Source organism: Jaculus jaculus, chromosome 18 (genome assembly GCF_020740685.1).
Source record: "Jaculus jaculus isolate mJacJac1 chromosome 18, mJacJac1.mat.Y.cur, whole genome shotgun sequence".
Taxonomy (NCBI): Eukaryota; Metazoa; Chordata; class Mammalia; order Rodentia; family Dipodidae; genus Jaculus; species Jaculus jaculus.
In genome coordinates, this window is record NC_059119.1 from 5690260 (window position 1) to 5706340 (window position 16081).

The 16081-nt window shown below is 43.4% G+C and overlaps 1 protein-coding gene across 2 annotated transcripts in view; it reads left to right on the forward strand.

The window, feature by feature from the left end:
• Positions 1 to 16081, forward strand: part of Arid5b (AT-rich interaction domain 5B) — a 189174-nt gene that overhangs the window by 91560 nt on the left and 81533 nt on the right. For both annotated transcript variants that reach the window (XM_004657864.2, XM_045137134.1), the window contains one exon: positions 1629 to 1859. In XM_004657864.2, coding sequence (XP_004657921.1) covers positions 1629 to 1859 — 231 coding nt within the window. The remainder of the gene's footprint in view (positions 1 to 1628; positions 1860 to 16081) is intronic.

Here is a 16081-nt window from a genome sequence, read left to right on the forward strand (position 1 = left end):
CTTACCTTCCACGTCAGCATACTTCCTTCTAATCAGAAGTGACCGCCCACACACCAGGCAGGAGGCAAAGAAAGTCCTGTAAGCCACAGGTAGATGTTTGCCTTCACGCCGCCGAACATCTCATTCGTGGAGGAGCCTCCAGCCCGAGGAACTAAGTGAACATGATGGGACTACACCTCAGTGGTGGCCTCCTGCCTGGGAAGGCACATCTCCCGCGGTTGTGGTTATTTCCTTCATTGTTTCTGGCCTTACTCATTCATCTCCCACTGGTTACCAGATGGCCATGATAATGTGGGTATCTTTACTGTCTCGTACAATTCTCTGCAGCATGGTAAGGGCTCCAAATACTGAGCATTTTCCCTCTCAGCTAGCATGTGCCAAGGCCGGGGACTGCTTACACCCATGCTGGTAGGGTGGCTGTGGAGAGCGATGGCCAGGTGGGAGCTCAGGTTCAGCGTGGCATGGTACAAGGCAGCTTCCACAAAGGTGAATGGCAGAATTGTCTCTGTTGAGCCTGGTTTCCAGAAGTAAGCACAAGTAGAGGGAGGTGTCCGAGCGTGAAGGTTCACTACATTGTATGAGACATCCTCCTGAGCTGCTGAATCCGACGGATTGTTCTCTCAAGGACACTTGGGTTGTCTCCTCAGCATGGTTCTCAGAGATCTGCAAGTTACCAAAGGGATTGAGGAACACTTAATAATGGGGATCATGCGTACAGGGACATGGATAAGATAGATTTATCAATCAAGTTGGAATGGATCATGATGCAATAACAAATGACCCCGGAGTCGTGTCGTTAGATACCATCAGGGTTTATTTTCTGTATCTATTTTGGCTCACTCAGGGGCTCTTCTCTGTGTTAACTTTTCCTCCAAGATCCAGATTGGCAGAGGAGCTGCTGTCAGAGCATTACAGATGGCCAGAGCAAAGACGGAGAGACACTGGGGTGGGTGGCACACTGGCTCCTAAAGCAGCCACCACTTCTGTCATATTTCCATGGCCAGAACAAGTCACATGGCCCCTGGGCTCTCAAGAGAGTGGCAAGCACACCCTTTCCTGGCATGATTGAGTCCCAGAGCTAGTGGTGATGTTCTCTGGACCCATGGGCATTTCTGCAGGGACAGGTCAGATAACAACATTGGATACTATAAACACCAAAAAGAAAAAAAAAAATCCAATTCTATAATCCAATATAAAAATCAATACCAAACAATGAGAATCAGAATAAAGAAAATCAACAAATTATTGTTTTTTCCTACCAGGATGACTGACATTTGTGATCTAAGAAGTACACTACATTCTCTCCAAACATTTTTTGGTGGGGGTCTACTGTGGTCAGGTGACTCAACTATTGCTTAGTGTGGCCCAGGGATATCCCATTCTTTTTCTCCACAGAGAGGTCATACTCAGTAGTGGCCTATAGGTTTGGGGGTGGGTGCTGGACTGGCGGCAAAGGTTTTAGAGGCCCTGGCAGTTGCCAGACGATCAAAGCTGAGCCAGGATGAGGACCTGAATAAGGAAACATCTTTCGTACCAAACCAGAAGTGACTGCTGAGATTACTTCATGGCTGTGAAGTTGTGTTTATGGGAGTTAAGCGGCTGATAGTAGTGTCTTCTCTTCTCTCTAGGGGAGGATGAGGAAGAGCCCAATGTGATCGTGCTCAGCTACCCTCAGTACTGCCGGTACCGCTCTATGTTGAAACGCATCCAGGATAAACCATCGTCTATCCTAACGGACCAGTTTGCATTAGCCTTGGGGGGCATCGCGGTGGTTAGCAGGAACCCCCAGATCTTGTACTGTCGGGATACCTTTGATCACCCTACGCTCATAGAAAATGAGAGCATATGTGATGAATTTGGTAAGTCTTATTTTTTTCCTTACTCGAAACTTGTGCATGTGAGTGGATATTTTTAATTCTTGTGAAGAGCAGTGAGGGTAAACAGAAAAGCCCCATGTGCCTCCCCACCCAACACCCTCCTCCAAATCATGGGAGCATGGGGATCCTTCCCTTCTTGGTAGCCTACATTTACTATGAGAAAATGAGTAAAAGGGTGATAGTTAGCATTTTTTGTTCAATATAGATTCAAAAGTTGCGTGGGTAAAAGTTGCTTGAAATCAAACTTCAGGACAGAAAGCTCTCATCTTCTTTCTTAAAGGGATTTGGCATCCAAATTCATTTTTATATAATTTATATTACCATTCAATATTATAGGGTACGGTAAAAATGCATGAATTATACCCATTCAATAAAATAATGTAGATAGAAATGATAGATAGATAAATAGATAGATGATAGATAATAGATATGTCCTGTGTCCTTTAAATTTTCTCACACACATGCACACACAACCACACAAAGCACAACTCCCATCAGAGGTGGCTATGTGCCACATGCCCTCCTCTGTGCTCCGCCTGGCTGGCTGGCCATGTATGTCCAGGCAGAGGGGCTGTGAGATGCCGTACCTCACCTTGAGAAGCTTGCATGGTGCCCTGTCAGACCCTAGGCAAACCACAAGCCTTGCTATTTTACATCTTCTGTTCTTCAGCCCCTGTTGAAGGCACTGGACTACGTCAGTGGTTCTCGCAACACTGAGGACACCCATACATACACATGGAGGCACAAACTCTTCACAGCCCCCACCAGTCTTTCTCTGGAAATCACCTTAGATGGGGCAATGGACCCGTCTCAACTTAACATCGAGAAGCCTAGAAAGGACAGAGAATCCCTTTGAACTGGAAAATTCCCTGATTCTATTGGTTTGTGCTGTCCTGAGGAGCTCTCATTTATAGAATTTTACAACCCAGGTTATCCTGTTTGGCCCTTACAGACCCTACATAGTTTGGAGAGTCCATTGCAGCCTCTCAAGTTCAACTCATTCATGCTTCCAGGAGCAGGGACAAATAAGCAGATGTACACATTGAAGACAAGCCAGGATGAGGGGTGGGCTGTGATGGTCCAAGGAGAGAGAGGAAGAGGGACAGAAAGATCTAAACTTCCTGTGGTCCAAAGGCCGTGATTATACAAACATATACACCATAAACATATGCATCATATATATATATATATATATATATATATATATATATATATATATATATATATATATATCATATACACATCTACGCATACACATCTACATAATATACATATATAGCTTTGTTTCTCATATGTTTTTTTCATCTCTGATTATCAAATGTCTCATTCTGTAATGGATTACAGTGTTTTTACAAGTTCTATGGTCCTTCTTCAAACAAATACTGTCACATTTTTTTTTAAATCTATTTATTTATTTATTTGAGAGCAACAGACACAGAGAGAAAGACAGATAGAGGAAGAGAGAGAGAATGGGCACGCCAGGGCTTCCAGCCTCTGCAAAGGAACTCCAGACGCGTGCGCCCCCTTGTGCATCTGGCTAACGTGGGACCTGGGGAACCAAGCCTCGAACCGGGGTCCTTAGGCTTCACAGGCAAGCGCTTAACCTCTAAGCCATCTCTCCAGCCCCTGTCACATTTTTAACAGTCAAATAATCTTTTTATCCAAGTAGATACATGTATACAACACAATTTTTAAATATATTTTTTATTTATATATTTGCAAACAGAGATAGAGAGAGAGAAATGGTACGCCAGGGCCTTCAGTGGCTACAAATGAACTCTAGATTCATGTACCACTGTGCATCCAGCTTTATGTGGGTTCTAAGAATCTAACCAGGTCGTTAGGCTCTGCAGGCAAGAACCTCAACCACTGAGCCACCTCTGCAGCCCCAGCACAGTTTTTAAATCCTCTCTTCACATCAGCATTTGCAAGTCTCCCCTTTGCAGAGCTAGAGAAACTTTACTCCACATCCTCCCTCCCAAGCCCCATCTCCTACTTGCTGATCAAAGTTCTCTAAATTTTTTGATGCAGAGTAAATGGAAAGAATGTCTTCCCTAATTTAAAAAATATTCAGAATTAGAGTTATATAACATAATACAGTGATTCAACAGTGATCACAATGGTCGCGGAGCTATCGAATGAATTATAAGTGTTCTTGCAAATGCAAGCATCTGGCTATTGGATGTCCTTCTGGGCATTCTTCTTTGTCTTTCATCTGGAATAAAGGTATCTCTAAAGAGCTTGAAGAAGACTAGCTTAATTAGTGTATTAGAGTTTTTTTTTTTTTAAAGTTAAGTTTGTACATCCAACAATTGGCACTTCCTCAAGTCTTTATGTTAGCAAGTGAAACAAAAAGCTCATTTTTGACCCCCCCCCCCCGTTGAGCATTGACATCAACATGCCTCCCTCACCTCCCACTTGGGTTGCACACCTGTATATTTTTAAAATGTTATTATTTCATGTGTGAGAAAGAAAGAGAGACACCAAGGCTGCAAGCAAACTCCGATGTGTGCGCCATTTTGTGCATCTGGCTTTTTGTGGGTTTTGGAGAAGTGAGCAGGGGCCAGTAGGCTTTGCAAGCAAGTGCCTTGACTGAGTCATCTCCCTAGCCTCCATGCATCTATATTTTCAGAGAAACCCCCTTGAGCTTCCAAATGGTTGCCTGTGAAATTGCAACAGGTAAAAGTGTTAAAAAAAATGTCACATTGGGTTTCTCCAACCATGTAACAGTTGGTGGAAGAATATAAATTTAATTAGTGGCTAGCATTAAGCAAATGTTCCTGATATTAATCACTTCCCAATGATGGAAACGCTGCTGAGAAACTACCCAGAGTGCCAGGGGACCACAGATGAATCCTTTAAACAACACATATTCTATGTCACACATTTAGTGACTTCAGTAATTGGTCAAACGTAATTTAGGTAACAGTATGCTTCGGCTATAAAAATCAAATTTTATTAGCCATATCACCAGGCGGATGAATGGTGGAGTGAATGCCAGAGACTTTATAGCACTTAGAAGTTATACCTTTGACATACAGATTTTGTGAACTGCCACAAAATCCCTCTCAGGTCTTTCCCGAAAGGACAGTCTCTGCTTTTCTATGGCTGAACGATGTTGCTCTTACTAACTAATGGATATTTTTGCCTCTTCTGTGAGGTGGGATTGTGGAGCAAGCAGTAGAAGGAGTGTGCGAAAGATAAATCGAGCATAGTTCTTGCTGATGTTGAGGCTGTGGAATCTTATTAGGTAAGCCAGGATTAAGACACCTCAAGGATAACTAATATTGTGAGGGAGTCGTCACAGAACACCAGTGTGGCAGGAGTCTAGCAGTGGTTGAGGGTGGGAGGGGCTGCTTGGAGCTGGTAGTCTGGGTGAGGGGTCAAGAGAAACATTGTGGAAAATTTAGAACTTAGTCTCGTTTTTTCATTTAAGTTTTTTAGGTTTATTTATTTATTTACTTACTTATTTATATGAACAGAAAGAGGCAGAGAGAGAGAGAATGAATGGTTGTTCCAGGGCTTCCTGCCACTGCAAGCAAATGCCAGATGCATGTGCCCACTTAGTGCACCTGGCTGTACATGGGTACTGGGGAGCTGAACTTGGGTCCTTAGGCTTTGCAGGCAAGCAGCTTAACCACGGAACAATTTCTCCAGCCCAGAACTTGGTCCTGTTATAAAAGATAGGGGAACTGAGCTTTAGGAAGCAGTAGGAATAGTTTAGTTGTTGAATACGTGTATTTTTCTGCCTCTGGTTGGTCTGGGTCCACTGCTGGTCTGTCGGGTTGCTTTGCCCTTAGTCTCTCCCCTCCAGGTGGATTTCATAAAAGGTTTGATGCCTTTTCTGCCAATGGGACATGAACGTGATCCAGAGGTCCAGGCCTGAGAAGAACCCAGACAGGGACTTTGAAACTGGAACGAGCTTAATTCCTGGGGCAGGGACAAGAGCACCTTTCCTCCCTCTGCACAGTTTACCTGAATTCCCAGAGTTCATCTCTGAAATAAGACTTTTCTTTTCTTTGTGCTACAACATTTCCCCAACTGCCCAGATAGCTCTCTCCTCTCCACTGCTTCAATGTTGACCCCCAAATAACAAGTGTAATTGAACAATCAAAGAAAGGATTTTAAATCTACAACTAGTCCCTATAAATAAATGCTCGGTGGAATTGTATGAAGCTGTTTAATGAAAAGTTTGATTAGAAACTATTAAAGAAAAATAGAAAAGATGAAATTTCACTGTTTAATCCACCATTGCAATAGTGTCATTGTGATTTTCATTTACATTGAGATATTCTGAATAGAATAAATAGATCTGGGTTTTAATTAACTATCCTCTCTACTTGGGAAAGGTTATTTTAGGCTTGAAGGGTTTTGATAGCAGGCCATCTGCTTTCTTCACTGTACTTTATTCAAGTCCCTTCCTTGCTTACAGCCCTGACCAGGTCTAACCTGTGACGCGGGCGTAAATTGAGCCATATTAATGGGAGATCGTTGAAAAGGCTCACTCTCAACACCCTGTCCGCATTCCTCCATCTTGTCAGTTGCTCTGCTTTACTGACAGTACATTCCTTCTCACTACAAGACCAGTGACTATTTTTAAAACTTAAGTATGAGGCTTCCCATTCAAGTATTATGAAAAAGTCACTGTATTTCTTATGCAATTAGGAGATGAGATTACACTAACAATGAAGGGAAAGTGACACGAATGACAATTTATTTTTCTTCATAAAAATCATAAAAATAAAAAAATTACCCTGTCCAATCTCCCAGTACAAGACACCCTCCAACAGACCTGTTTCTTGCTCTGACCTCTTTTTTATACAGATGTCCCTTTTGTAAAATGTATACTGTCATTTATATTGTGTTATTGTCAAGAGAAAGCCCACACAAGCAAACATTTTGCCTGTCTTTGCTGTTAGAACAATAAAATGCCCACCACTTTGTAATGCAGCAGTGCTTACATTAATATCACACAGGTTGGTTTCTGATGTGTGAAATGCTGACACCTAACTTCGCGCAGAGGCATGCCCTATGCAGCAGGTAAACGGGTAACTTTAAGGTACTGGCTCCCATCAGAGAGGTGGAAGTCAGCCCATAGGAGTAAGTGGAATTAAATGTCTTGAGATATAGTTGACTTTCAAAAGTACACAGAGACTGGAGGTGTTGCTCATGGTTAAGGCGCTTGCCTGCAAAGCCTAACAATCAGGGTTCAATTCCCCAGCATTCATGTAAAGCCAGATGCACAGAGTGGCACAAACATCTGGAGTTCATTTACAGTGGCTGGAGGCCCTGGCATGCCCGTTCTTTATGCTTCTCTTCTCTTTATCTTTCTGTGCTTGCAAATAAATAAATAAAAACATTTTTTAAAATTAGTTTAAAGAAAATATTTTTTGTTGTTCTTTAAGATAGGGGCTCACTCTAGCCCAGGCTGACTTGGAATTCACTATGGAGTCTCAGGGTGGCCTCAAACTCGCGGTGATGCTCCTACCTCAGCACTTCCAAGTGCTGGGATTAAAGGTGTACGCCACCACGCCTAGCTAAGAAAAGAATTTTTTAAAAAGTGCACTTGGTCTAGTGTTGGGGTAAGGAGCTTACAGGCAAGCAGGACCTGTGTTTGGAATCCCAGAGCCCCTGTAAAAGCTGGGCGTGGTGGCATGCACTGGGGAGGCAGGGTTAGGAGAACCCTCAGGACTTGCTGGCAGACTTCCATAGCCAAAGTCGTAAAGTCTAGGTTCAGTGGGAGAACTTCTTTACAAAGCTAAAGTGGATAACAATTGAGGAAGACAGTGATGTCAGCCTCTGGCCTTCACACACATGCACCTGCACACATGTGTGTGCCCACATGCATGCAAAACACATACACATGCATAAATGCCACACACACACACATAATCACATATGTTCTGAGTTTTGAGTTGCAGAGACACATGAAGTCCAAGTTCTAAGTCATGCTTTTAAGTTTTTTGTTCATTTGTTTGTTGTTTTTTGAACAATTGGAGTTGTTTGTGTGTCCCTGGGCCAGGGGATGGTATGGTATAAAAGGGGTGAGGTCATTTTTGCGTAAAGCAAAGAAATTAGATGGATTGTCATTATGTGTTTAGATATGTGTAGACAGTATGAGCTCTGATCCTGACAGAGAAGGACCTGGCTGTGTTACTTTCAGGGAAACATTCTGCTGGGGCTGGGGTATCAAACCGCAAAATGCAGAGGGGATCTTGAAGAGGCCAAGTTTGAGTCAAGGATCAGCCATCTGATTCCCCATGGCTATGGGCAGGTGACATGAGCTCACTCCATCGCCCATCCGTAAAACAAGGTATTCGCAGACATCTTTCCAAGCTCCACATAGGTGTGTATTTGCTTGATTAAAATTATTGAAGTTCTGCTGGTGTCTGAAGACTGTCCTGCTTCTGCTGGAGCTCCAGCACTGTGACGGCGGCATCCTCAGGGTGGGACCTCACTCACGAATCACAAAGGCTTCCATCCGCTGGGGTCCTGAGGTCTAAGCCTTACCTGAATGGAAATGAAAAGTGCTCTCATATGTTAGGGAAACAAAAAGCTCTTCAGACTCTGCATTGAATTTTCTCTTCTCATGTTTTCTGTTAGCTAAAATAATGACGTTATAGAACAACAACAACAAAATCCACAGAAGAAATCAGAAAAAAATCAGGGGACAAAACCTTGACTTTTTAAGAAAAGAAACTCAGGATATATAGATTATCTGGAAACATAGAGGGAGAGTTGGACTAACTCTTCCTCTCTACATACCACATGTTTTGCTGGAAATGAAAGGAAAGGCAGTTGTTTTGTTAAGAATCATGGGAATTTGTAAGTGAGTAAACATTTTTTTTTCCCTTGCCAAAGTAGGTTTCATAGTCACAGTGGATTCTGATGATCAAATGGCCTCATTCCTGGCCCCTGTCCACCTTCAGTCTCTCACTGGTGGCCTGCTTGTGGTATCCACCGATCTTCCAAATGATGGCGAGGCAGACATTTTTCTTTAATTGAAAGCTAGTGGGAAAGGAACTGGGCCTCTTGTGCATAGCAATTTATACAGTAGAGCTTGACTTCCAGAGATGTCACTTATTCCTCTTGGAAATTTTCTGGAAGGTCGGTTTATTGCCAGAGGAGGTTCTAAGTGAGTCACCTTTTTGTCACATTTACTGCCAGACTGGGGAGAAAGAGGATGCTAAGGTCGTGACACCCTGTCGCGAGCCTCCTGGTACATGTAATGTTTAACATATGGGTTCTGCTTCCGTGGCACTAAGATGAAAGAGGGTTCCTGAGAGCAGACCTCCAGGGACAGGGCCCTGGAGCCTAGGATGCCATCTTGCTTGGGGATTAAGGGAAAGAATTTTTATGTTGCTACTGTAAATTAATTTACAGAGTCACGATCTATGGAATGGGGAGGAGTACTGGATATTTTTTTCTATTTTTGGAATTTAAAAGGGGATTTAAAAATAACTCTGGTTTCCTTTTGAAGCTGTGGGGACTTAATCAGTTATTAAACAACATTTGGATTCATAGATACAATAAACTTATATTCACCCCAGAAAGGATTTATGTCTACACTGGCTAATATTTTATCTACTATTTCAGTGTGAAAAACATCAAGACAGTTATATTCTATTACAATAGCTAGATGAACATATTCCTCACTAAAAATCAGTTTTTTTATCAATTAATAAACACACAATTCTACAGGAAAGAATTGGTTTTGACAAAGGCATAGGCAAGTGTTGTGCTCAGTAAAAGGGTGTTGGAATGAGATGCAATATCAGAGTATTACTTTCTATTTTAAAATTGTGGGCTGTTACCCCAGTGCTGAGGGAGGTAGAGACAGCAGGAATGATGGAGCTCAATGGTCATCCAGTCTAACCAAAAAAAAAAAAAAAAGTCATGAGTTCCAGATTCATTGAAAGACCCTGCCTTCAGGGAATATGTTGGAAGAGGGATAGAGGAGGCACCTGCCATTGTTCTTTAGCTTGCGCATCTGCACACACATGTACACATACCACACACACATACATTTACCAACAATTAAATAAAATGTCAATGCTCCGGATCCACAGAGCTGCTCTCCAATCCCTCATTCCATCCTATCAGGGGAGACTGATGTAAGTTCCTTCTATTGTGGTGAGTGTGGCTGAGGAGTGCTCAGAGCTTTGTACGTTGGCCTGTACGCACTATGCTTGCACTCATACAGCATTCATTCATTCATGTATTCATTTAATGGCTCACAGTGATTTACGGTGCTTGTGAGGACAAGAAAATGGCACATTGTAAGACAACCACGTTTCATCACAGGATGAGACCTCAGTGGATGGCTTGAATGTGAGCACGTGCCCCTGAGCGGCTCACTGTGATGAGAATCTTCTACCTCCTACATCACTGCACAGTCATGATCACACAGAATTGTTTCACACCCCTACTGAATACGAATGACGTATTTCTTAATACTAAGTCTTTCAGCCTCCACTCAGGCCATGTCTGTCTGTCCCCCTCTTTGGAAGGTGCCCCCCCCAACCCTCAAGGCAATATGGGTCTGGTTCCTTGGTCATTCCAGCCTCAGCCTTACCGTCTGCTCCCAAGAGATTTTTCTCTAACTCTCCCTCTTCCACAAGTCTGTTGCCATCCCACCACCAAGCGTGTTATTATCTTCCTACAACTCATTATCTGAAGTTAGCTCCTACTATTGTTTACTTTGTCTTTATAGAATGTCTCCCCACCCACTCCACACACACACACACACACACACATATATATACACACTCCAGTGTGAACCCTTGGTCATGTAAGCAGTGAATTTCTATCTTGTTCACACCTGTGTGTCCAGGGACCAGAACTTACAAACAGGAGATGCTGGTTATATGAACACATGGCCATTTGTATACTATGTTCATTCTCATTGCTATTCCCCATGCAATAGTAAACAGGCAGCAAGGGGTCGGGCCAGGATTCAAACCTAGATTGCTATGCTGAGCATCCACAGTGCTATCTTCCTTCTTGAGCGCCTTAGCTCAGACCCTGCTCCGGGAGCTTGGCTGCCTAACATTGGGTCATCTGGCTGGGAATCAAGACACCCTGGTGCTAGTTGCCACCTCGTCCTCTTTATGATTTCACTGTCCCTTTGGTTGCTTTGCAATACACCAGCCAGACGTCCCATGGCTTCCTTGTCACCTGAGAAGCAGCTATGACAGAGGTCTTTATGAGCTGGTGTGATTAAGAGGTTGGAGGGGGCAGAGAGTGAATAGTTCTGCTTTCTCCTGGACATGGAGACCCGGGTTTCCATGCTGACAGGACTTGGATTACGTACGTCTCTATAATTTTCTGCTTAGAACACATTGGGTTTCCCAACTTGGCATCCTTCTTTAATGAAAAAATTATAGGCCTAATTTCAAAAAATGAGATGTATGCAAGCTTCCCTGTTTCTGTCACTCCTTTATTTCCATAGCACATAAATCCTTTTAAAATTAAAGTTCTCTTGCCACGGTTTGGTAATGGGTTTTCGAAGGAGGCAGGGTTGCCAATTTCTTGGCGCAAGGGCCGCTTGCACTGTGGCACAGGAAATCGCCTGCTGGCTGCGTGAGCCTTGATTTCTTTGTCTGGGCTTCCCACTCGCTTGCAGCAAACCCTGCACAGCCACTCAGGAGGTTGAGTCAGGGTCAAAGGAGGCTTGAAAGGACCCAGGTGTCAAGTGCCTGGTAGAGGAAGTGGATCTCCAGTCAGAAGCGAAGTGTTCAAGAGGAAGGAAGCTGTTTCCAGTAAGAGGGTGGAAATGGTCCTAGACTTTGAAGTTCCAAGAAAGATGGCTTTCTTCACCATGTTTAGTTTTCAGTGTCAGCAAGTGCAATGTCTGCATTCCCAAAGGTGCTGCATTCTCCCAAGGAAATGTGGGCTCCTGAGACCTTCTTTCATGCATCCACTGAAGCTAGGAGCCCAAGGAGCCTTTCTGCAAAAAAGCTTGTCTCTTATTAAGTTGGATCTTCACCTTGGATCTCTAGGAAGAAGTAGATATCCTTATTAATATTGCAGTAGCTGGTGAAGAGGAGGAGCTTCTGCAGTGTCTAGGATCCTTAGTGGGCATATTCTAGGGTGGAAGTAACCAGAAGAGTCACCTTAATTGGGCTGGAGAGAAGGCTTAGCAGTTAAGTCACTTGCTTGCAAAGTTAAAGGACTCGGTTGATTCCCCGGGACCCACATTAGCCAGATGCACAAGGTGGTGCACGTGTCTAGAGTTTGTCAGCAGTGGCTGGAGGCCCTGGTATGCCCATTCTCTCTGTCTCTCTCAAAAAAATAAATAAATTTAAAAAAGAAAACATTTTTAAAAACATTTTAGGGGCTGGAGAGATATCTCAGCAGTTAAGGCACAAGCCTGCAAAGCCAAAGGACCCAAGTTTGATTCCCCAGGACCCATATAAGCCAGCAGCACAAGGTGGTGCATGAATCTGGACTTCATTTGCAGCAGCTGGAGCCTTGACATGCCCTTCTCTCTCTCCCTCTTTCTCTCTCTCAAATAAATAAATAAATAATTTAGGACTTATCCCTTCTTTATCACTCATTTCATTGCCAAAGATTTTGTTGTTGTTGTTTTTAACCTTCAGCCTGTTATTAAAGTTAATAGCTTTACTTGCATTTTGTCTGTACTGGATTCTAAGCTCCTGGATTCTAAGACGCATGCCAGCTCATGTTTCTTACAACATGTTTGTTGAGATAATATGACAGAAAAATGCTGCTAGATTCCAGAGCATTTCATCTATCTATCTCCTTCCTTATATAAGTCAAGTATTTACTGACCTCTGTCTTTCAACTCTAGCCCGTTGGGGATTGACTTCACAAGGAAAAGTATTAGCTCAAAAGGACAGGTTTTTTCCCCTCCCCCTCAACATTTATTTATCTTTCCAAAACCCCAGGAGTATTCTTCATAAGTAAATTGATGTCTTTCATGGACGATCATTCATGTGCATGATGACCGTGCCATTGGTGCAACCTGGGAGGATGCTCTTTCTAAGAAACTTGAAGAACATTCTTGGGTTTGGTGTTGTTTGTTTTTGGTAGAGTTTCAAGGTTGGTCTTGAACTCACAATCCTGCCTGGGCCTCAGTGCTGAGATTACGGGCCTCACCTTAAGGAAACTCCAGTCCATCACTTCCCAGGACAAAAGCATCAGCTATGAAGTGCTACACTGCCTCAAAGTGGCCAAGCTGGACTCTGAGATGCCTGCCTGGCCTCCAGGCCGGTCTGCTTCTCTGTTCTAATGGTACCTCCCAACCGCCAATCTTCTCATCAGCATCATCTTTTTCCATCTAGTCTTTTTCTAAAGCACATTTAGTTGCTTGAGAAATTTAATATACATTTTTACATCTCTAAGTTTTCCTGATTACAAAATAAACATGTTTCCCCCCCCCCCCATGTTAGGGTAAAAATTTTGGGAACGCCGTTTTCCCAGTTGTGTAATATTATACCAAATAAGTTCATCCAAGCTGGCATGATCTCTTTCTGTCAGACTCTTAGCTCATTTCCTGCCCATTTTTGTAAGTTACTACTGTGTGGAATGTATCATTACATCCCCCCCCAACACACATCTAAAATGTAAAAACATGTAAAAAAAAAAAAAGAGAGAGAGAGAGAGAGAGAGAGAGAGCAGCATTTTGATGATCTGCTTAGGAGAAATTCTAGGGAATGCCTACTGCCCCCGTAATTTCCCTGCTGGCACGTAGTAGAGCAGGCAGCTGGTCAGAGCCTGGAGAACTCGGTTCCGCCTGAACCTTGTACAGTTCTAATGGAGGATGCTATAATATCCTCCAGAACGGGGCTGTGGAGGTGCTGCCCAGCTCAGGAGCCCAACAGGAGAGAGCCCCCCGCCCCTGTGCACACGGGGTTTAGGAAAGACGATTGGCTGTCCTGAAGCCCTCACTAAAACCTTGAACTTTGGGAATCTGCCCCAAATTTCTTGAACTTGAACTGGTTATGTCTTGTTAAAAAATATGTCATTTTAGCTGGTGGTGCACGCCTTTAATCCCAGCACTCGGGAGGCAGAGGTAGGAGGATCACAGTGAGTTCGAGGCCACCCTGAGACTGCAGAGTGAATTCCAGGTCACCCTGGGCCAGAGTGAGACCATACCTCAAAATAAGCCGTTTTCCTGTACATGTTGCTTTGAAAGACATAGACCTCATGGAAGAACTAATTCAGGTGAATTAACATGCACACTGCCTTGCACAATTTTTCCTGATGAAAATGCAAAAATCTATTAATTTTCAAAGACTCAGTCCAATTTGAACTATGTTCCATGTGTTGTACAACAAGTCTCTGACTTATTCCTTTTGTCAGACTAAAGTTGTGGATTCTGCTATCTACGTTTCCCGCCTCCCTCTTTCCACTCGTACTAATGTCCCTCCTCTCTGACTATGAGATTGGCCTGTTCAAATGCCATTCATTATCCTGTGTTATTTTTTATTTATTCTTTGCTGTGCCTGGCTTATTTCACTTAGCTAACATACCCCAGGCTCATCTCGTCCATGTGCACATCCACAGCACACTTTTCATTACCCTTTCACCAGTGACTGTCACCTAGCTTGTGTCCATATCTTAGCTATTGTTAGGAATGCATCAAGGATCCCGGAGTGTGACTGTCCTCAGCCTTCTGATCTCATCTCCATGGGGTAGAGACTTAGGAGTAGGAAAGCTGGATCATACGCTAGTTCTATTTTTAACAAAACAAACAAACAAAACAACTGTTTAAGGGCACTCGCCTGCAAAGCCTAAGGACCCAGGTTCAATTCCCCTATACTCAAGTAAGCCAGATGCATAGAGAGGCACATGCATCTGGAGTTTACTTGCAGTAGCTGAAGGTCCTGGTGTGCCCATTAACGTTCTATTTCTGCCTCTCTCTCTCAAATAAATAAATAAAAATAAAATATTTTTAAATTTTTAAAATTTATTTTATCCATTTGAGAGAGAAATGCAGGTAGAACAGGCAACCAGGGTCTTCAGCCACTATAAACGAACACCAGACCCATGCACCGCCCCCTTGTGCATCTGGCTCATGTGGGTCCTGGGGAATCAAACCTGGGTCCTTTGGCTTCACAGGCAAACATCTTAACCATAAAGCCATGCATCCAGCCCTGTTTCTTTTTTAACTTTTTGAGGAATCTCCGTGCTGTTTCTCATAGAGATTGTACAAATTTACAGTCCTCTGTGACCAATATTTTCATTACACACGATGCATGGTCAAGATTGAGACCCAGGGCTATAGGAACAGCTAAAGTTGTTGGCAAACAAAATGGAGATTTGGAGGCAAGAGGCAACTTCCTCTTGTTTCTCCTTCCTCAGTGGCCTCTGCTCAGAGGTGTAGAGGAGCTGTAGAGCTGTGGGGAGGGAGGGGAGGAAAGAGGTAGAATGTGGCAGGGGCAGCAGAAGCTAAGAGTATGCTCCTTTGTCAACTATAGGTTCAGGTAAAAGACCTTGCCTAGGTGTTCATGCAGAGCCATGATTGTGGAGGGACATAATCCGTGCCAGTACTGACTGAGTAATTAAGGAAAGTACAACCGTGCCATATCAGCCCCATTTACTGCTCTGCCCTTGTATGTGAAATGAAATGTGGGGCACGTTGCAGAGTGGTGGTTGGATCTCAGGTCCCTTTCAGAATCTGTGAGAATTATCTCGTAAAGATGTTCATGCAAGTAGAGTTATTGTAACAATGGCTTGAATAAAGTTATTAGCAAAAAATTAGCATATCAAGCCAGTGTAGAACATTCTGGATATATTTTTCATCATTCAAAGGGTATGATAAACTCCAGAGTTAGGATCCCTGGAGTGAGCAGTCCTCCGTGTCACTTCCTGTTCTCTCATACAAATATGCTACCCACTGAAACAGTGAGGACAAATAAGAAAAGACTTTTCCAAGACTCCTTCATAAAATTAAGACATGTTCCTTAGATTGACTCATTTCCTGAGATCCCTGAGTAACGGGGCATGCTGAGGATCTGGACGGAAGCTCATCGTCTTCAATGGAGAGCTTGCTGTGTGTCGGTACTGTGCTAGGTGCCCAAGACGAGTGTGTGCTCAGCTACGTGAGCTGTGAGTGTTCAGCGGTTAATCCACCCCAGACGTTACCCTCTGTTGACTTGCCCACCCACACTTAGAGGGAGCTGTTGTTATCTCTGCTGTCAGATGAGGAAACTGAGAAGAGCAGGCTGAGGATGTCA